Below are 23618 nucleotides of genomic sequence, written 5' to 3' on the forward strand. Positions count from 1 at the left end.
GCCAGAATTTCGGTAAACTAATACGAGACACTTGTGAAACCAAAACATTTTCATTCAAGGCATATGTAATACATCTTAACTTCTAAATTTGAGAAAAGTTCAGTAAAAGTCTAATAAATTCTGGTCATTCTAATTTTAATAAAGCAGGAAAAGTTTAGTTTGCTTTAATGTCACCAATTGCAGTTTTCTGGTCTTTGATCTTTTAAAAGCTTGACATGCTAATCCCGATTTCGCCTGAAAAGTTAAGTACAGTGACAAATCTGGCAACAGTGGGGTGACTATCGTTAACCTGGTGACCTGGTGGGTGGGTGTGTCAGTCAGTCAGGCCTTTCTCATTACAGACTAAAAGGGCTGATAAGATCGGTGGACAAGATCAGTTTCACATTTAAGTATCGGCCGATCGTCAACCACCCAAAACTAAGAAAATCCAAGCTGTTTCATCGGTTTTCATTTTTCCACTCACCTGTCTTGATGCTGTGCGTACATCCGGTACATCCTGCACTAAAAGAACAACCCCTGCCGGTCACTGGAGGCAGCGCTCTGTAGCTGTAGCCACTGATCCCGCAGGCGTCTCCATAACAGGGGGAAGCCACAGAGTTGCAGTAGGCGGGGTGGCCTAAACCAGACGGGTGCGACACCTGACCCCCCAGCAGCTTGGATCCGGTAATGCGACTGGGGCACAAGCCGGTGGAGCTGAAGTTGAGAGGCCGCGTGGCCAGGGCTGCTGAAGTCTGTCCAGTGTGCGTTGGGTGGGTGATGTGGACGTAGTAGCCGGGGAAGCAGTGGTCAGCGGTGCAGAGGCATGGGTGGGGGGTAAGGGCGAGTGCTCGGTGTGGGTGGGAATGTGTGAGAGACGGAGAGGTTACTAGGCACTCTGGCTTCACGGGGGTCATGGCTGAGTTCAGAGACTGGTCATTGGAGTCTCCGTACGGCTGCTGGCCGAGGAAGCAGGCCAAGCGGTGGCAGTACTCCACAGAACCCTCTGGGGGACAGCAGTAGTATGGGCTCAGTTCGGTTTCCAGTTGCTCCTCCTTCACCTGCTTCAGCGGGAAACCTAGCATGCTACGAGACTGATACCCTGGTTTGGTCAGGCGGTGGGTGCAGCTGCCCGTCTCCCATTCCACCTTCGGTTCAAAATCCGCTTTCTTCTTGCAGGCAGAGCAACCGCTGGGCGGCGGAGGGGGCTTCTTGCTTTTCTTGTGTAAGTGGTGCTTGTTTTGGAGTTGGACGCTGTGGTGCTGCTTTGGGGTAGAGGTTGTGGCAGGAGCCGTAGAGTTGGACGTAATGGTTGCGGTGGGCGCTGCCTTTACTCTCTGCTTACTGGTGGCTGAAGAGCTTGTTAACTTCAGCAGGGCTGCAGCATTGAGTCCAGCTAGTCGTCTTGGTGCAGGTGCATCTAAACACTCCTGACTCATCCAAACTCTTTCATCGCCTCGGCTGGTTTTAGCCTTCTTGCTCGGCTTAGGACTTTGGCACAGTACAACCTTGCTGGGTGGAGAGACTTTACTAATGTTCCCTCGTGAAGCTTTCAGACTTCCAGGCAAAGAACTTCTGGCTGGATCCAGAGAAGTCGCTCCGTCGAGAGGATCCTCCTGCCTCCTGGCCTGCTTGGCTGCTGGTTGGGCGTCGGTGGGTCTTTCAAGCAGTAAACTATTCACTGCCTCCGCATTGAGAGACGCCAATCTGCGCTTGCGTGGCTGTAGATCTCTCAGCTCAGGATAGTCAACCAGACCTTTGTGTTTTGATTTTAGTTTGGCTTTTGGTAGTGACTTTGCCTTCATCCTGTCTCTGGTTTTGCCCGTTTGGGGTTTGGTTTTGGGCCCGTCTTTACCTCCTTTGCCTTTAGACCTGCCCTTTTCATGTGAGCCTTCTTCCAATCGGGTAAGGAGAACATGGCAGCTGAGCTCCTCCTCTGGATTCCCACCCCTACCACGCAGCGGGTACAACTTTCGGACCCGTTTCTTGTCTCGCCTTTGGTCAAGCTGTCTGCTCTTGTCCGACTTTCTTCTTCCTTCTCTCTTCTCGTTCATCCTCTTGGGCTCTTGGTCTTTCCTTTGTCTTGTGACCCCACTTATCTTCTTTGTCCTGCCGAAACGTAAGGTACGCTCAGGCCAGTCGCCGCCCATAGTGCCACCATGAGGCCAGGTGTGGCTGGTGTCCCAGCAGTCAGAATTAGTGTGGTTCTGCCGGAGGGAAGAGGTCTGCCTTGCGTGGGTCATCACATGTTTCTCCAAAGCGCCTAAAGAAAAGGAGCAGAGTTTAGGTTAAAGCGTTTTGCACATACAACTGAACATTAGGTTTAGTTGCAGTTTTAAACATAACTTGAAAAGTTGTTTTTTTTTTTTTAAAGAGAAGACATAAAAGAGTTGAAGCAAAAAAATAAAAAATAAAAAAATCAGTCAGAAACTGGATGGACAATTTTTCATATCAGTCAACTAGTACAGTAGTTATTTTTCTCAGAAAAAAATAAATCTTTGTTTTAGCTTTAAGCCACAAACATCAAGATAAAAAAAATGAAAATCATTGAAATATATAATTGAATATCACCGTGTGTAATGAGTTTATATACGGGTTTAAATACTGATTTTAATTGCTGTAATAAATGAAGTTTCAAAAAGATTTTTTTACTTTTTACAGTGCGTCCGTATTACCGTGACTCCAAAAAATATACCAAGCTAGGGGAAAGATCTGTCTTTATTTTGTTATGACACAGAACAAAAGCAAAACAAAGCCCTTTTGTACAGTTTTATGTAAACAACAGCAGCAAATGACTGAGTGCTTGAAGAGGCTTAGTAAAATTCTTCACCCGAATGATTTTTAGGACCTGACCGTATAGTGAGCTCCAGCTATTAAAGTGTTTCTGATCCTGATTTGTATGCTTATGATGCAAAAGCTGACACACTCCCTTCTTATATTTATTTCGTTATCAGCCAGAATACACACACAGCATGTAAAGCAAAAGCTTGTTAGGACCAGTTGTTTAGTCTCAAATGTTTATTTTGATAAGTGATCGACCCCTCCTCCCCCCCAAAAAAGAAAAATCCTTCCTCAAATAATTTCTCTCAGTGGAGATAATTGACACCAACAAACAAGCTGACTAAAAGCAAATTTAAGTGGTCTCACATTTCTGGTGTCAACAATTAAAATAAATTACATCCACTAAAAACTTACAAAAGATATATATATATATATATAAACAAACAGCTTCAATAACTAAGCAATGGATTTACAAGACAAATTATATGAGACTTGTTGAAAAACAGACAAATAATGCCCATTCATGAATCAATCCTTTAATATTGGGTAGAAGGTAAAGTGAAGTCATAAAGTGGAGGTTGTAAAGGTTGGTTGCCTAGCAAATAAATGGGATGTTTTATTTCGAGTGAAACCTGTTACAAAAGCTGACATTGTTAGTAACCCAATTTAATCAATACCTTCATTTCCTTTTTCATTTCGTTTAATGGCATTGTTATACAAAACACCTTCAGATTAGCAGGCTCACCTGTTTTATTAATCTTAAAGGGACAGTTCAGATTTTTCAAGTGAGGCTCTGGGGAGTTGTTACCAGAAGGCAGCGTTCAGCAAGAGTCCAGCTGAAGACTGGTCAAATCTGCAAAATGTTGTCCAAGTCATTGAAAATTTCGATTAATTTATTTTACACAACCCTATGTTTACCCAGGAGTCGAACTCAATGCGACGCCCACTGACGTACATTAAATCAGGAAAAAGACAAAAAATAAAAAATAAAAAAAAATCTATGAAATCCAGCCATTGGTACCATATTTTCTGGACTATAAGGCGCACCGAATTATAAGGCACACCTTCAATGAATGGCTTATTTTAAAACTTTTTTCATATATAAGGCACACCGCATTATAAGGCGCATAGAATAGACGCTACAGTAGAGGCTGGAGTTACGTTATGCATCCACTAGATGGAGCTGCACTAAAGGATGAATGTCTAAAGCCACTTTGTTGACATAAAGAATGTCAACAAAACAGTCCGACTCCGGTTGGCAAGGAGAGCCTTCCGCGACTGGGCCGGACGATGGTCATCCTTCTCCGTTCTCGCACAGCATGTTCGTGGAGAACGTGGTGCTCAATGGCCTGCAGACGACCTGATTATAGACGGTCGGTAGGTAGATACATAGACATAATATAAGGCTTGTTAACTTAAATAATAGTTAAATTAATATAATATATTTCTAATGTTATGTCTATGGGTAGATAGGTCAGTCAAACTTTATTAACAAACCAGGTTCTGATAACTATCCCAGCATGCACTGCGCGCTTCTTCTTCTACGGGCGAAAATGAAGTCGGTGGCTGCTTACCGTAGTTACTAGACCTGTTGTGGCTCAGTATTGGTCCATATATAAGGCGCACCGGATTATAAGGCGCACTGTCGGCTTTTGAGGAAATTGAAGGTTTTTAGGTGCGCCTTATAGTGCGGAAAATAGTAGTTTTATTTTCTAGATTTTGTGAAACAAGAGCTTAAAAAACCCCCCCAAAAAACCAAAACACTAAAACTGGCATCTGAGCTACTGCACTTTTATAAAAGATTAACTTTATCCATAGTATTCACTTAAATTTTTTTGGTTTGCAGTATAATGATTTTTGATTTAAAAAATAATCTACCTAATAAATGATGGCTGCACTGGAGCAAAAAGCTTTTTCACTGTTTTTATCAATTATGAACTGCTTTAGGACTGAACGTGAACTGAACTATTCTGCACAAAACAGTGACTTTTTATAAGACCACATATAGAAACATCAAGACTTTATTATTATCCAGTTCAGCTAAAATTCATGTTTTGCCTGACGTGCTCTGTATAAAAATAAAATTAAGCACCGAAATGACCGTTTGTTTTTTCAAAAACAACATGAATCTTTATTCTTAAAAGAAAAAAGATTTTACTTCTCTTAGCCATTTTAGATTTTGAATTAGAAAAATTTTATTTTTTATTTTAAATTACTGAGATTTTGTACAATATTGTTGATACTGAAGCCTGGAAAAATGAGGTAAAACATGTAACCTCTACCGAAAACAGAAAGCTTGCTCACAGGAAGTAGAAACAAATTAAATAATGTTGAACAATTGACTAATCTTAAACATATTGATGGATGGTTTACTTGAGTACATATTAGACCTCAGATGCTTTCATTTTAATTTCAGGTCACTGAAATCATTTCTAGGGTCGCCTGGAGTAGAGCTACTCTACAAATCGTACCTCCACAGAATCTTATTTTAAAAAACCCAAACATTTCTTTCCAAACCAAACCAGTGTTACTTCAGCCAGCTAAATCCACACATCTACAAGATTGTCACCAAAGTTCAGCACCTAAAACTAAAAACCATAAAGGAAGTCTGGGAAATGACGCAAACAATCAAAACATTTATGGCAGCCTGATATTCTTCTTATTTTCATTCAGTTGTCTTTGCTCTAGAGGGCAATTACAAAAACTGAAGTCCATCCCCTTCAAGTGACAAAGCAGAAATTGAGACAAACCTGCCAGTAAATGAATTTAAAGGGCTCGTCTTGTTTTCCACACGCAGCACTGGAACAGGATTTCATGCTCCGTTGTTCCGAACCCCATGCTGTACACCACCGCCACATTTATTGCCTCTATTTGAAAAGCTTAATTTGAGCCGTGTAAGGTCCGACTCTTATTAAAAGACCCATCTGCTCTGTGTTATGGTAAAAAGCACTAGTGGGTGGAGATAGCAGAAAACCAACTGGTTAGTAGGTGCTTTTAATATCTTGAGAGAAATTTCCAACAGCAGAATGAAGAAAATGCTTCCAGAGAGCTAGTGTGTAAAAGATTGATGTGCTTTAAGGAAACAGTCACTTACAAACACAGCTGTCAAGCAGCAGCGCGGCCTGTTTTCACAGCTCTGTGTGACCCTAACTCTTGTTGTAATGTCACAAGAGAAGCTATATTTTAAAATACCTTCCAGAAACATTCATTCCTCTTCAATCATTCAATTACACTGACTGGGGTTTCATATGACAGAATAGCACATAATTGTGGATAGAAAATTATTCATTTGGAAATCTGTAAAGTGCGGCGTGTAAATATATTCGGCCCAGAGTAATTATTCAGCTGCAGTTAGAGCTGCAGTTAGAGCTGCAGGTCTCCCGCAGTACGACTCTTTTGGCTTCTTTTTGCCGAGTCCTGCCACAGATTCTCTACTGGAATATGGTCTGGACATTGACTAGGCCTTTCTAACAGATGAATAAGTATGCTAAGGTTTGTTGTCCAGCTGGATGGTGAACCTCAATGCCAGTCTCAAGTCTTTGGCAGCTGCCAACAGATTTTCTTTAGCCCTGGAGCTGGACGATAAGACTGATAATAGTTTCATATCAGATGATATCAATAATCATTGATTAGTTTTTTTTGTTTTTAAATAACTGACATACTGCAAAAGCTGGCTACGTGATTTTTTTTTTTCAGTTTTATCCAGTCTCTTCTTGAGCTGCTGTATTAATTTTTTCACTTTACTCCATGTCATTATTTGTTTTATTTTTGAGAAATTATGACGTAAAACCTGAAGCAAGTTACTCAACAGGTTATTGCTAGGTAACCAAAGAGCGAGTGAGTTAGTTGACGCCACCAACCTTGCTTAGCTGACCAGAAGAGGTTGAGCGGCTAAAGCCTTTCCTCTGCCTACATACCCCAGAATGCTGTGCAGTTCTGGATCAGCATTCACTGAAATCATCAACTGATATTGATCACGCGTTTATCATGATTTACATTGTTATTGATTTATTGCCCAACCCTAAACTCCCCATCTATGGCTTCATTCATCTGTCTTTTTCTACTGTGGAAAAGTTAATCTGTACAGAATGATGCTGCCACTACCATGTTTTATGAAGGCTTTGAGGGGCTTTTTGCATGAAGCCCTAAAGGTTTGACTTTAACATGACCAGAGCACTTTCCTCGTGTTTCACCACATAAAACCTCAACAAAACACATCTAACGTAGAGACTGTAACATAATAAATTGTTTAAAAAACTCAACTAGTGTCACTTCTTTTTTAATTGTACTGTATATTGGCATTGAAAATCATTTTAAAAAATTATTTTATGCAAAAATTAACTAATTGGAATAGCGCCTTCCACTGGACGTTTGCAGACCTTTTACCAGACCATAAGTCACTTACAGATTTTTGAACCACAAGCAAAAACTTTCTACATGATAAAAATTTACCTTTGTTCTACTTTCTCTTGACTAATTATCTTTTTTCCCAACTTACAAGAGCTTTTTGTCCTATGTCATTATGTTCCATAATTAGTCTCAATAGGATAATGAAATCCTCCCCCATACAGGCAATTGACATGCATTTTTATCCTCACGCTCGTCTCTGTTCCCCTCTTGTTCGAAATGTGAGCAGATACAAAAGCTGCCATTAAAATTTGCTTAAATGAGCTTTAGATCACACTTCTGTTAAGAACTGAAGAGAATCGTGAAGAGGATTTCATTATGTTTCAGGAGTTTCATCTGCGGCGGAGCAGGCCGAACGCTGTCGACTGCTCAAAGTTCACAGCGGATCCAGATTTGTCTGCAGTGTAAACACATTACAGGCCAACAACTCCAGCTGAAATGATGGCTCTTTACGAGTCGAGCGCTGGCAGGATGACTCAGACATGTTAGATTCTGTCCGCCCCAATCTGACCGGGCTTGTGCAGCCTGAACAAGAAAGATGAGTCCGGCGTAAATGTGCAAAGCTGGCAAAAAGTGAGGTGAACATTTAGCTGCAGGGCTTCTGAACCAGGTTGTTTTGTAGGGTTTGAAACCGAACCGGTGAGATCCCAGACCGTCTGCGTGGTGCCCCACCTTACTAAATATTTACAAAACCAAAACGGCTTCAGGAAATGATGCCCTCGCAATCTCCTCACAAAGCTTTTCTTTTGAGTGTTTATGAGTTAAAACAAACAAAATAAAAAACAGGTAGTGTACAGATTTAAGCATTTTTGTAGCGATGGCATTTTTACCTCTTGGCCAAGATGTGGAAAAAGTATTCACACCTCATGGGATTTTGAGTGATTTTGTCATAAAAATTTAAAGTATTTCAATGCACAAAGAAGCACATTAGCATGAAGTAGAAAGAATAGAGTATGCCAACTTAAAATTTAAGTTGTTGCAGCTCATTAGGAAAATCCGTTAACAAGACAATTACTAGTTGTGGTCTCGTAAAACCTGGTCTTTATGAAAGAGTGGCAAAAAAAGTCGTTGGGGAAAAAAACACATCAGAAATCTGATTTGCAGTTTCCTACAAGCCATAGGAGAAGCTGAAGTTGAGTCCAACAGCTTTGTATCCTGCATGCAAAACAGGACGTGTAAGAAAACAAACGCTGCGCAACACGCCAAGCGCTCCACAGTGAACCATGGTGGTGGGAGCATCATTCTGAGGGGTCAATTTTCTTCAGCAGAGGGAAGACAGTAAGATCAATTCAGTTTATAAGCAAGCAAAGTTATCTGGCTTCTATAAGAAGGTAGTGCCAAGTAATCATGTGTTTGAAAGGCCTAGTCAAAGTTTTGAGACTTGAAAACCCTAACCCTTTTTGGACACCAGACACTTAACGTGTGACTTGTGTCAATAAACTACACGCAGTAACTGAACTTATTCAGATTTTCATCTTTATTGATTCTCTCACTGGACAAATGTGGGAGAAAAAAGTAAAACTAACAATCCCAACAATATGAACAGCTTTGTTTTGTTTTTAACATTATTAACTGGAATTTGTGACAATGATAAATCTAAGTTTTTATAAGACATTTATCATGATAAATGATAAACAATATAATTAATACCCACGTCTGTTTATGGGTATACACTACTTTGTGTTGATTTTTCCACATAAAATCCCAACAACCTGCCTTGAGGTTTGTTGTAAGATGACAAAAAAGTGAAATTATGAGAGAGAATAAACATTTCTGTAAGGCTCTCTAGTGGTGCGAACCTTGTGGGCTGAGAGTGACAATCGGGTCTCCAAAGACATTTTTTAAGATGCATTTCGTTTTCTTTTTCTTGTAAAAATGAATTAAATAACCTGCCAGATAAATGACTCTCAGTACCCGAACAATCAATGCCCCATCAACTTCTGCTATTTCTGAGAGCCTCTTACATATCAGTCAATCACCAATCTCCAGTGTGAGCCCGGCCCAATCAATCACTCTGTTTTTACACAGCGATCCGCCGTCCAGCAGAGCCAATCAGGATTCATATGCAGCTTAATATTTTATGCTACATCCTCCATCCCCTGCGTGGCATTCTCTCTTGTGTGGAGGCTCTCTGACCAAAATGCAATTTAGTTCTTTAAACACAGTTGGGCCTGGTGATCCTCAGGAAGTAATTTCCCTTTTATGGGAAGATCAATGACCCTGTGCTCTGTCTCTAATTGGTTAGAAAGCGGAGCATTAGATGCTCTCAGGGCATCAAACAGCAGACGCACCAGGACTCCTCTGCTGTGCTCAACGCAGTTTCTCAAGACTCCACTTGAGATCTAATGGTCTCTACGATAAATGGACACTCTGTTCGGAAAACGCGCCAATTTCTGATTATTGCAATGATAATGAAAGCCGGCAACTGCTAGAAATTGACATTGTGCTTCGGAATTGAAACAGAAAGTAACGCGACGCGACGCCAACTGCGCATGAAATGTGATAACATTAGTTCAAGGTGTTATCTGCAGAGTGTTTGAGGACGAAACTAAAAAGAATCATAACATGACTTCCACAAGCAGAGATGAAAACAATGCGGCAGAATCTCACCCCACTTTTCATTATGTCCCATTATTAACCGTTTTTTTTTTTTTTTTTTTTTTTTTACATCTTTTTATCGTTTTACTGTAACATCTACAGTTTATCTGGTACATTTAGAGAATCCATGAATATTTCACGAAGGACAGCACAATATAACATCATTAATAAATAAACATGTGGTCTTTATATGTGGGTTTCATCGTAGATTGGCAGTTATGTTCGGACAGATTGGGAGGTCCAGATTTAATCTTAGCAAAGACCAACTAACAAAAACAAGTAGGAAATTTGCTTATTATGGGGTAGAATTACTATAAACTACGAGAATTTCATTTTAACAGAGCAAGGTGTTCCGATCATAAGTTAAAAACATGGTAGAAATAATTATGATAAAGTATTTAGTATAATTTTCAGACATAAAAATCATGTTTTAACTTCTTTCTTACAGCCCATGATTGACTACAGCAGAGTGGGTAGTTTAGAGATTTCTCTAATGTCATAAACTGCGTCCCATGTGATGAAATAACAGCCACAAATAAAACAAAATGTGTAAAAAAAAATTACTAAGCGAGTTTCTGGAGATAAAAATCTTACCAAGGCCTTCTGGTTTTACTGTTAATCCTCATCTTTGCTGTTCCACAAGAACTGTCCTAGGGATTCTTAAACAAGCTGTCGACATTTTTTTGTTCCATTTTTAATATCAAAGTAACAAGTAGGCAGATAAAAGTAATTAAAACGCAGCTAACAACTGACACATTTACAAAAGCTTTCCAAAGTTATCCAACTCATTCGGGTTAGTTCTAGAGAGCTGCATTCATGCAGGGTGAAATGGTTTGCAAAAAGAGTGATTCAGGAGATAAATCTGAACACAAAATGTTAATATTTTCTGAAATTTGTTTTAATATGTTGCGGAATATAAAAAAATGGCCAGAATGGAAGAGCTTTGGTATGGTTTTGTCAATTAACAATGTCACATATTAAGATTAGACAATAGATACAAGGTTTCCCCCAGAAAACATGCTAAGCCCAGTGGTGTTATTGAATAATTTTTTTTTAAAGTTGACAGAAAATGTGAAAATATCACTTGATAGTTATGTGTTATTGAAAGATTAATACCTGAACACCAACTATAAAATCTTTAAAAATGCAAACATTTTAAAAAAACTTAAGTAATACTAAGCCAGGTGGGAGCACAAGTAAAACCTGGAGGTCGCCAGGCTTATAATACACTGGGGGAAACTCTGGCATAGATACGATGAAACCACAGGAACATGGTCGAGGTTGTTTATGTTTAGCAATTCTCTCTTAGCAATTCTGTGCCAACATTTGATAATAAAAATCAACTTAAATCACTTTGTTGATGAAAAGACAAAGTATATGAGTTATCTCCCAGCTATCACTTAAGTCTGTTATTTGGGAAAATTATAGTCGCTTGTTCTGCTATATTGATGATTAGGGTTGGAAATCGATAAACACAGAATTAATCTACTTTCCTGGCCAACTCAGGCCCTACACACACACAAAAAAGTAATTATAAAGTTGGATTTTTCTACATTTGCAACTGCGACATTGTCCTTTTATAATGAAATAGTTTATTTTAAGCGCTTTTACCTATCTGTTCAAGAGGCTCTAATAAATGGTGCTTGAACTACTTTCCTCTAATGTTGTGAGCAAAAGCGGTCCCTCTGCACGTCTTGTTTGAAACTCCAAAGCTCGGCATCCACATTTATCTGACGCGGGTTACAAACGCCGTCAGACGTTCAAAAGACGATACTTCAAAACGCTCTGTGACCCGATGATGAGATCTGAAGCCAAACGCCGGCGGCGCGTCAACCATCCCGTCTCCTCATTCAGGTCGGATTGCGTTCAGCGAATTAAGAGAAAGTGACGGACATCTGGGCTCCACATCTGTCCAATATTGATTTGAGAGTCACCCCCGCCTGTTGGACTCATGGTGACGCAGCAGGTTGCCGTCAGCTCGTGTAGCCGTCGCTACACTGTACGCGTGATGCACCGCCGGCTCATGCAATAAAAAGGAAACGCCGTCATTTCACAGAGATGAAGAATGAAACTGAATCTGATATTGGTTTTAACATCTATCTGATGGTTGCTGTGTTTAAAATACTCGGTGAGTGTACATTTTCTGGTTTCTATGGTTTATATCTGCGTCATCTGACCTGAATATGACATGTGCACACTGAGCCTACACAGTGCATAACAGAACTCAAGTGCTTACTAGGAGGGAGGATCAACTAAATGACTAGAGCGGAGATGTACCGTGAAATCACCGTGACTTCAGGAGCAGCTGCTAAAAGGAACAAGAGTCAAGACTTGCTATAAAAAAATATTTTTTTAAATAAAATTTTTCCTCAATGTGACTAATTTCAACACTTCAAATTGAGATTTTACAGAATTGTGCTTGCACAGCAAACAAAAAAAACACATGTTGGAACATTATTTTCATCATGTTCTCGGGTTAAATCAGGCTAATCTTTTCTGTTTCGGATCAGTTAGATTTAGCAACATTTAATTCAAGAGCTAAGTGACAGAAAAATCCAACTGATATGTTTACATACTTTGTTTACATTATGTTTACATACTTTCAAATCATATTAACACAGATAATGACATCATGGTTTTGTAGGGTCAATTCACAGACAAAAAACTATTTTTATTTAATGCAGCCCTTCAAACAAACTGCTTCCAGTTTGACATAATGGAAAAGAAGAAAAAAAAAAGATATCAAGCAGAGAACTGTGGACACCCACAAGTCTTCACATGTCCGGTTTATCAAATTTCGAGAATCCTGAAGGTGCCACCTTCATCTGATCAAAACATCAACAGCATGGGGATTTCCAGCTATTGTGCTATTCAGACAGGATTCTGTTCAGAGATTAATGTGTTTTGGTGTGAATTTTGTGTATAATCCCCATTAAAAGGGCAAAAAAAGAAAAACCCTTGTGAAAATACTGACTGAAGCTGATGAGAGAAGATGATTATCCTCAGCAAAAGGAGTCCAGAGAAAGTTTAGACAGACTTAATGCCAGAATGAAGAACAAAACAAAACTGCATACCAACATCTGGTTTCAACTGCGTTGCATATTGAATTGTACTGTAAAAACTAAAACGACGATATCAACTATCAAACATTTTCCTGACTCTTTGCTTTCTTTACGCCTTCAAACGCTCCCCCTTTAAAAATATACGTTCAGAGTCCATCTGTCTGGAGTATATTATCAATATATCTGGTGTGAATGCCTGACACTTGAAATATAATATCCTAATAAATATTGCAGCCAAGCAGTCGTTTGATATTGCAATATAGCACACACTGAGAAGCGTTGCTGACTCTCGTCCCAGCTGTGAACTGCATCGTCTAACCCTGACAGTCACGGCTTAAAGACACCAACAGAACCAGAAAGCAAAGACAAAACCTTACGGTTCTTGAACAAGGCGCCCCCCCTTCTCCATGACTACATCTTGAAATCTCATTTATAAGCGCCACAAAAAGGAACAGCCTCGGCCTCATGCTGAGTAAGTCTTTGGTTCGCCCACGAACGCATCCCCAGGTACATTGACCTCTTGTAGCGCCCCCAGGCAAAGTAATTCTAAGTATTGTATCCTTAGGCTGTAATAGATATAGATAAATCAGTTCTGCTTTGTTAGAAAAGCACAACTGTCTCTTCTGGTTAGTCTGTTCAGAGAAAAATCGATCAAAATAAAAGATCTGCCGATAAAGATGGCTGACCGATCAATCAGCGCACCCCTTTGTTAGTTCTCACTCAACAAAAGAGAAAGCAACAGCAGGGGAAAGGAGAGACTAGAGAGGATATATGGAGTATAAACCACATAAGAGTTATAGTTAGAAGTCAGAGGGTAGGAGTGGGATAGCAAGAGATGCATCTAATCTCTGACAAGCGAGAGGAGAAACGCAGTCTGTGTGTGCGCGCGTTTCGCACAGAGAGCACGAGACAACCTCATGGTCACACACTTTTAATAACAGCAAGTTCTTGAGACAGACAGCAATCAGGGAAAATTTTATTGTCAGGGTAACAAGTCCTGGTCAAGCCTCGCAGACCCCGTCCTGTGTAGGTAGAGGTTGCCAGGCAACGGAGGACGGAAAAGTATGCCGGTGTTTTAAAAAAGCAAAATAAAGATTATCCGCATTTATAAATCAGTGTGGGACAGATTACGCTTGTGACTGGCCCCCCCGGCAGAAGCCGTAAGCATTAATGACACTGAGAGTAACAAGTGCTATAGATGGCAGCGGTGGAGAGTTTCCAAAGAAACATGTTGACTTGGTAAAAGTGAATTATTAAATCTAGAGAAATGTTGCACCAGGCAAACGCAGGAGGATGTGATGTGGTATCTTTGCAGTTTTGAACGACAATTTGGACAGTATTCAAAACTGTGACTGAAAAAAATACTTAAAATACAGCAACTATTCACGTATCGACTCAATGAGAGAAGATGTTTGGAGTAACTCTGTTCTCCATAGGACTGAATGAAAAACTTTGAGATGGCTTTTTAAAGGCCATTTTTCTGAGTTTATGTTCAATTTCACGCCATTTTCAAGGCATTTAAGTCTATTGTGATTTAAATTAAGACCGTCTAATCCAGCTACAGTAATCCGGAGAATTGAACCCCCCACAAATGGGCAGATTATTGGTCTGAAATCTACATTTATTTTTAAATATCTTAACCACCAACTTTGGTAGCAGATGGTTAGCACAATGACACCATGGTTTTCAACATTTTTACAGAAAAAACAATCTGAAAAATATTTGTTAGTGGTTTAATACACAAAATTAAACATTGTCATGAAAGTTATGGATAAATATTTAGAAAAGTTCAAAGCAAAGCTAAGTTGCAAAATAGTTTCCCAAGTTTAAACCTCTAACAATCAGATAAGACACAACCTAGCAGACAGGTTAGACGTTATTATAAATATTTTTATTACACTTACAATTCTGCACTACATTTTATTTATTTATCCTATATAAAATAAATCAAAACGTTAAAACATTTGAAGGTGACCTTTTACAGTGAAGTATTCCTGAAATCCCTGTATTCAATATAATCTCACAAAAATAAAATTACTGGTAGTGGCGGATAAGGCGCCAAGAAGAATTCTTTTTTATTTCAATTCCTTAAACAAACTATAATAAGCAACTTTCAAGAGCAGAATACCATCACGGGTTCACAGACAAGGTTAAATACACAGTAATAAATTCCTTCCGACGGAGCTGCTTCCTACCGTGCATCATGGGCCTTGTAGTTTTTTTATAGCATAATAACACCGGACTTCTATTTCCATAAATACAAAGCAGAGAGCAAATTAAGGCTGGCAGTGTGTTTCTCACAGTAAGCAAAGCAATGAAAGCAACAGTGAAAGAAAGATAGACTGACTGTACTTTAAAGTGTGATATGGAAAATCTAAGACATCTTAATGCCTAAAATTGAAATTGGTAAATGTATTTTGACATTTTAAATCTGTCCTACTACCAGACATGCTGCTCACTTCCAACATTTTAAAAGCAAATATGAGTTTTCTACCCTTCCTATACTTTTGCATGACCATTGTTCTGCAGGGGATTGCTTGGTGTTGCCCAACCAAGGGTGATGCAGTCCAAGAAAAGCAGAGGCGAAGGAAGACAAGCCTGCTCACACTCATACCTCCGCCCAAATCAAATCAAGAGTCGCCGATTGAGCCCCAGCCTGATTTATGTCTTTGGAGTGGAAATCAGAAACCAAAAGAGTTCAGAGGAAGCCAATGCCAAGCCAAGAGATCTAGCAGATTCTTCACAGACAGGCCCCAGCTGGTAGCAGGTTCAAACCTTAAAACCTCTGTCTTGTGAGGTAGCAACACCCAACATCCAGCATTTTAAATGGCAGCCAGTAAATTGGAGTCTAACTTAACAGATGACAGGTTTTCCCAGTGTGGGGCTAAGCTTAAAGAGTGGCTAGTGAAGGAATAGGTTAAAGGTTTGTGATGTGGTGAAGGAGCGTGGATAGATCAGCTTCGGGTTGAGTTCAGAGGCTTTCCAGGAGCTCCTAATCGTGACTTTCGTTTTTCCTGGGATGCAAATATGACAAGACAAAGAGATCCATTCTTAAAAATTGGAAGGACAAGAGAACATGACATTCACAGTCAGATGTTTGTGACTGTGAACCTCATATTACTCATAATCAGCCCATATTGGAATTGAGTTTTGTTTTTAGAAGAGATTTGGCTCTGATTAAATCCTTCTTTTACCTCTTATTTATTATGAGAGAGAAAAATCACTTTTCCGTTTAACTAAAGACAAAAATAAAAGTGCAGTATGCCACCAAATAGAATAGTTTGCACGATTAGAACAATAACCATAAAACAGTTGGTGGCTATCGCACCACCCTCATCATCACCCAGTATTACACCTGCAATTAAACCTCATCTACTCGGTTCTGCCTGGAAGTTTCAGGCTTTCATGTGGAGCCACGGCAAACACCCGCAACGCACGCATCCAAAATAAATAACCGGCCAGGTGAGGTTGCCGAGAGCTTCTTACTTCACATTTTCCGTGCCAGGCGAGCTGAACCCGAGCCGCCGCCGCCGCCGCCGCGCTGGCTGGCTCGCCTGGCACACACCGACCGAGCCTGATCCAAAGAGGAGGCAAGAACCTGAAACATTAGGTCACCGCTCCTGTTTTCTCCGGGACTGTCTCTGCAGCATTGATCCGGATTGTGCTACCGACACAGACATCGTTTGTATTCAGAGTGTAGAAATTATCCAGACGAACAGGGCCCAGTAATACAGCAGGATGGAGAGAACAGTACAGCCTGACGTAGCTGCCCATCTGAAGTAGCCAGCCAGGCTCTAAATACGGGTTAGAGAGAGGACGGTGTGGTGGTGGTGGTGGGGAGGGGGAGGAGAGCGCTTTACCCCAACACACACAAACTAAAGGGCAGTCACCCCTCTCCTGGTCACACACTTATTATTGTTCGGGTTGAGTATTACTCACACGGCGGCTGGTGCGGTCGCGGTCCTGGCGGAGCTCGGCAGCGGCAGCCCCGTGTGTCGCTTCTACTGCACGAAGCGGAAAAATGGGCTCCGCGCTCCGCTCCTCTCCGCTCCTGGCGGTCGGAGCAACTTCAAACATCCAGACAGCGACGCGATACACCGAGGTGTGTTAACTCCTTCCCCTTTCCTCCTTCTTTTTAACAAGGCAGAGGAGGAGAGTGGGGGGGTAGTGGAGGAAAAAAAAGCGTCGAGCGAATCCGCAGGGAAGGAGGGAGGCGAGGCGGGGAGGTGGAGGGAGTCGGGACTGGTGCGGCGGCGGAGCTCCGCAAACTGGGAGAGCTGGGGAAGAGTGGAGCAGAGAGGACGGTCGGTGGCGCTGCCTGCGAGATCTTCTCTCTCTCTCTCTTTCCCCTGTTTGTGTGTGTGAATGTTTGCTCTTCCTGGTTGGGCTTCCACAGAATGGCAGAAACTTAATCTAAAGGCAACCGCGCCAGCACGGACCGGCCTGGCTTTACGGACCCAACAGCTGTTCCAGGGTCAGGAGGTGCGGGGCGACGGGGAACTAAATATGTGCGGGTTTCTCGGTTCCTCTCTACGATAGCGCTGCGCTACATGATGGGAAGATTGGCGTCAGGCCATTCTCCCACCCCCCGCACAACTACACAGAGCCTCACCCTGTCATTTCGTCGCGACCAAACCACCGAGAGTCAACCACCAGTGTCGAAAACACGTCCAGAGAAAACGCATTTAGTTCAGTGTTAACAGTGTCGCATGTGGTGGATATATGGATATATGACAGCTTTAAAGGCCTCTGGTGTCTCAAGAGTGTGAAACTCCGCACAGTGCTTTTACTGTAAGCGTTAATAAAGGTCAATCCGTTCCCTTTAATTTGACCGACAATAAGCTGGCATCGAAAACAAAATCCCACGACTGGGTCTCCAAACTAGACGAGTTTCTGTAAAAAGAAAACTAAAGACTACTGTGTTGATGTGGTGAAGCTCAAGAGTTCTTTCTTTCCACACTTTTACTAACATGTCTTGCGCTGCAATAATTATCACAAGAGCTGCAACCCCTTCCAGCTCCAAGTAAGAGAGAAAACAAAATGTGCTGCAGCTTCTTTGATGACAATATCGTTTGAAATCCAACAGAAGAATAGATTGCAAAATCATCCCCATTATTTTGAGTTTTAACAAAACGTTTATTTACAATAATTTAACAATAAACTGTCCCCATTATTGCATCTAAGCATATGTGTCTAAACCTTATCCAATTATCATTCAAATAAAAAAGGCACATCAAAGAAAATTCTGCTCTTTGATGTGTTTATAGCCCAAGAATGAAGAGATTTTGTAGTTTTGATGCACTTAGTGGGTAGAAAATAAAATCTGATTTTAGTGTTTGACCTCCCAGTTGGAAGCAGAACAGGGGAACGTTTCGGAATAAGATCTTTGGTAAACTGAACGGAGCATCTGTTCGTTCCAGAATTTAAACCAATGGAAACAGCATTGCTGTCCTAAAAAATGGCAACAAAATAATAATTACAGGAGCTATGAATTTAGTTACATTTCCTAAACTTTTTCACACAAACTAAACAGACTATAACTTTTTCTGACTTTTCCCTATCTTATAAGAAATTCTCCAACAGCTGTCGTTCTTCCGTTTTCTCCCGTTTTCTCATCCACGTGTGAACCTTACACCAACTGTAGGCAAAAATGTTCAACAATGTTTTACGTTTGTCCAATGAGCAATTCAAAATGTGTTTTTTCATTAAATTTGCTTTATGCGGACACAAAATTGCATGAAGTGTCTTTTTCTTTGGGCTCAAATCATTAATTTTCAATGACTTAAAACTGAAAGAACATCTGTAAAATCCAAGACATGAAAAGCTATAAAAGATGTTCAAAACTTTTGGAGAGGTGAAACAATGATGGATTATTATTTTAAATTTGCGGCACTTTGAAGGTAAGAACTTTAGAAATTAGGAAAACCATAAACACTACTGATTAAATATTAGAATTTTATTGTCTCTAACATTGTTAGAATCTCAGCCAATCTCATGAAATTATATCACTTTCACTTAAGTTTTTAATCAATATAAAACTTTATAAGTTTAAGTAAAACAGGTTACTGAAAATTACAATTTCTTCAACAATAAGAGAGTTTTTGTGCTGGACTCAATATGGATGAAAAGTTTTATTTGTTGATGCAAACACATTTATGGATTACTAATTAAAAATTTGAAAAAGTAAAATAAAATAATAATAATACAAGTTGCATTCATAGGAATTTTTACGGATTCAGATAATTGATGCACCAGAATAGAAATAGAGCAGATATATGCTTTAATTTCCCACAGTGGTGAAATTCTGGCGTCACAGCAGCAACAACAATAATACCGTAGCCATTTAAAAGGAACATACTCAAATTAAAAGTATTGTGCAGCTGATTTGGTTAATTTAGAGAAGCTGGGAGGAAGAATCTGTGGTGATGTTACTTTGTGCACCTAGGATGCCGTTATTTCTGAACATATTTCCACTCCATTTGAATACATTTACAAAGTTACTCCAGTAAAAGATGAATTTATTTTACACATACTTATCATGACTGCCAAAAATGCACTTTAGAGACCAAGTGGTACTAATCTTTATTGAATCGTCACTTTTTTTTTTTTTTTTACCCCAAATCTTAAATTTAACCTCTTAAAACATACAGGCATTGATTATATTCCATCCAACCTGCATGTTGTTTTTGTTTTAATCTTTTACTCCTGCCACAGAAGGTTAGAAAGCCATTTCTTTGTCCATTGGTAAAAGTGTTATTTAATCTGAAAGAATCAAACCCGGCCATCAATGAAACAGCCACTTTGCCACTTTATGCAGACACCAGACCTCTTTCAAGACTAGAAATGGAAAACATCGTGATGAAAAATCAGACATGCTGAAGGGGCCAAGCTGCATACGCACGCAGCATGAACCTGAACGTATTCAGACTGAATCAATCCAAACTCGATTCACAAAGTATAGGCTGAGCTCTTAGTGCTGTGGGGGGAAGCAGTCTGAATGATTCTGTCATTGCGCAACATCAACGAACCAATATGTCAAATTCTTTACAGGAGCTGATCTAATCAGGCGTTTTATAACATATAAATAGATAAAAACAAAAGTGGGACAGTGGTTTGGGGGCCAGCGCATTGCCTCGAAGCAAGTAGGTCTCTGAACAGGAACGTTTTAAGATACGGTGCTGTGAAACAAAGATTGTGACTTTACAAATTTCTCCTGTCTTTGCTTTATTTTTTTGTCACGCACACTTTTATTTTGTTTCAGGGCATTTAACTAATTTTACAATTAGACAAAAATAATCAGCTATCCAAACCGACCTGGTCCTTTGTGAAAAAGTAACAACTTTACTTCACTGTGGAGAAATTTGCACCCAAATCTTGACTTGGACTAGGTCACTCCAAAACTTTTGGACCGTTTTTGTTTGTTGTTGGGCACTTTTAGCCATTCATTTGTGGACCTGCTATGCAACGCATGCGTTCTTGAGCATAAAGTCAAAAACCGACAGGTATAAACCAGATCTAATTTTGGCGAACATGGAACATTTTTGTCATCAGTAGTTTTGGACTGTAGACTCTCCTGGAAGCAATTTTTGTCCTGTCTCTACGTCTAACTGATGAAGGATAAACACGGGTCTTAACGAAGGCAAAGGAGGATGCATTGTCTGTGCATTCTTGCAGTAAATCTGGGCCAGTCTCTAATGAGAAGGTTCCCCACGGTTTCATGTTTTCTCCACTTGTGGATAATGATTCTCACTGAGTTTTGCTGGAGTCCCAAAGCCTTAGAATCAATCCAAACTCGATTCACAAAGTATAGTCACTTCAGCCTTAGAAGTGACTTTTCCAAACTGAAAGAAGCCAAAGACCTTGTTTCATCTGGTTTTTGTGCTGCTTTTCGAGATGTTTTAGCCTATGCCACATTATAAGACTGATTATTTTTAAAGGGTTTCTTGACTCTACATGTCTGACTGATTATAGAGTTGAATTTGGACTCGGTTTTCCAAAAGTCTGCCATTAATTGTAGTCGAATATCTGAGAAAAAACAACTATGTCTAATCTTATCAACTAACTCCGTAAATACTTTTTCCTGAGATCTGAATATAAAGAAAGCAATGCAAAAAAAAAGTTAGCTATAACACATCTCCAGTACTTCTGCATTGTGAAAGAGGTTTTCTTTCACAAACACCTTGTCAAGCAAAAACTATCTAAAGGCTAAGGTTAACGTCTTTAGCAGTGGTGCCAAGAATGTTAGCAAGTACTGTAAACACGTCTCAAACAACCTTGAGTCCCAATCTGGGCGCCGGCGCTACAGGAAACACAAATCTTATCAGCGTATCTGTCAGAGGTGATTTTTATTTCATCCAAACGTTCATGTTGTCAATTTTAGAGCGTTCATAAGGAAACAGAGTCGGTAAATGTTTGAAACGGTGAGAGCTGTGCTCACTCTTGTAGGCTACGGCCTCACTGGAAATTAAAATGAACACCAGAACGTTGCGCTTCCATTAAGGCTGATTGAAACAGTCCATATGGACTCATGAGTCGTGTGATTGAAGCTGAAGCTACCCTTTCCAGATGATAGTGATTGTTGATGTTAGTTATTGACGGCAGAGCGGATGAAAACATTTCATATTAAATGCCATCATCTCTGGTCTTCAGCAGTTGTATCATTACACACAGACTGGTTTTATTTTAATTGTATTCGTAGGCTTCTTTTTTGTTACAACATAAAAACACATGGAGATGTTTTCCGTTTTCTCAGACTATTTTGGTATATGCTGTACAATAATAATGCATCCGTCTTGTCATAGTTTGTATTCACAATAGTGTCAACTCTGTCTCACTAACCCCCTTGTTTCACAGATATACACCTAGCTCAGAACCCAAACACACACACACACACACGCACACACACATAAACATTTCATTCACCTCAGAATCAGATGCACACGCATGCACCCACACACAGTTGATTTGTTTAGACGGAGTTGAAATAATACACTTGCTACAAACTTCTTGAGGACACGAGCATTGTACTGCGTTTCATTTCGTTCCTTTCCAAAGAGTAAATAGAGTCTATTAAATTTTTAATTGACTTGATCTGAGACACTGGCTGATTTGGAGATGGAAATGAAATTATCACTGTGGAATTGTAGTTATTTTCCGACTGTTCATTTGAGTGCTTGTATTAGACCAGGCGATGAAATTTATAGGCACATCAGCCCCACCAAGAATAATTTTTATTATTTTTTTCCCCACTAGCCGCCTCTAGTGGTTGAAGCTGAACAAAATGCTGAAACTATGGAAACTGGGACATTTTCAACAATTTCCAGCAGAACTTTATAAGTAGTCTCTCTCTGTGTATCTCTGCTCATCCACCGAGTAAATATAGAGATGCCCAAATGCCTCAGAAAACAAACCAAAAAAAGCCAAATAGAAATGTTGACTCTTTGTTTGTTTTTTTTTGCTCGGCTGTACCAGAAAGGCTACATAACTGTTTTAACACCGAGAGAAATCCTGAATGATAGGATTCCGACTCGCTCAGTATGTGGAGAAATTGTTATTGCACTAATTGTTTGCTGAACAGTGTCATCTAAGCTTACCAAACGAACAAACAAAAAAAGAAAGACAAGAGATAACCATCCACTCATTAAAAGCACAGCTTATTTAGCAATGGACTCGCGCAATACTGAACTCGATGTCCAGCTTTGCCAGCCAAAACGCTTCATTACCTTTTCATTACGACAGACACCATCAATTTGTGTCTGGACGCCGTCTTCCGCCCAGATACTGAGAGAGCCGGAATCCTATCATTAGAGGACTATTACACCCTGTCCGATGCTGTAACGTTCCCTGCAACAGGAGGAAATAGCATCCAATCAGCCCCCATCCTCAGCTGAACAGGTGAATCCACTCTTTTCTTCCTTAAACTGCCACGTCAAAGATGCTCCTGTCTTCCTCAAACCCGGACCACAAATACGCTGTGCCTAAACTCCTGCTGAGAAAGACGCTGCCGAAACCGGCTCAAACTTGGAGCCGTGCATTCGAAGGGTTATTAACAACAAGAGGTTATAAAAGAGCAGATAATTCACATGAAAAAGTCAACAGAATGTAATTTTTTTTTTTTGCACAGCTCAGTCTGTTTTTAATATTCAAGTCCACAGAAAAGTCCACAGAAATGACACTCGGGAGTTATTCTGCTGCAGCAACTGATATTTAGAGGGTTAGAAATAGCTATTGGTTATGTTTTATTAGGAATGTAATGGTGTTGTCACTGCAGGCAGAGACTGTCACAAGGGAGCAGAAGCATGTTACAGATGGGGAAAAATGGTCTTCTAACAGGAAGAGGACACTGTGAAAAGGTCAGCATGACGGCACAGTTTCTCTAATAAATTAGAAGCCCGAACATGATCAAACGAAATCAAACCACAATAGTTAGACACGCGCCCTCTGTGTTTTGGTCCCTGCCACTGAAGAATCCAGCTCTTTTTTCTTCTGAGCTATTTTTTGGGATAGCCAGCCTATGAAAAAACTTTCCTACACTGTAGTATTACCTTAATAAGAGAGAATTAATTTTTCTTAAAACTTTGGTAGTACTTCGGTACCAGTGATCACTTTCTGAAAAAGTCAAAGATTTTTTGTGTTAATGAACTGAATGGATCCAGGTGTTGAAAGAAGCCAAGTAGGCAGCTATTCTTCATTTTTTTCCAGCAGTTCCAAGTTTTTATAAAAATTTACTTGACTCTGGAAAGTTTCTCTTTCCAAAACATTGTTAGAATTTCAATTCTTTTTCCACCACATACA

The 23618-nt window shown here is 40.0% G+C and overlaps 1 protein-coding gene across 2 annotated transcripts in view; it reads right to left on the bottom strand.

Annotated features, from left to right (window-relative positions):
* LOC103457884 (bromo adjacent homology domain-containing 1 protein) overlaps positions 1 to 23618 on the bottom strand; it is a 41319-nt gene that overhangs the window by 8547 nt on the left and 9154 nt on the right. The window contains exons 1-2 of one of the 2 annotated variants that reach the window (XM_008398347.2): positions 16764 to 17123; positions 464 to 2239 (exon numbers count right to left, since the gene is read on the bottom strand). In XM_008398347.2, the coding sequence (XP_008396569.1) occupies positions 464 to 2219 (1756 nt within the window). In that variant the 5' untranslated portion in view covers positions 2220 to 2239; positions 16764 to 17123. Of the gene's footprint in view, positions 1 to 463; positions 2240 to 16763; positions 17124 to 23618 lie in introns of those variants that run through there. The other variant, XM_008398346.2, reaches the window with a different exon arrangement.

Source organism: Poecilia reticulata, linkage group LG21, assembly GCF_000633615.1.
Source record: "Poecilia reticulata strain Guanapo linkage group LG21, Guppy_female_1.0+MT, whole genome shotgun sequence".
Lineage (NCBI taxonomy): Eukaryota > Metazoa > Chordata > Actinopteri > Cyprinodontiformes > Poeciliidae > Poecilia > Poecilia reticulata.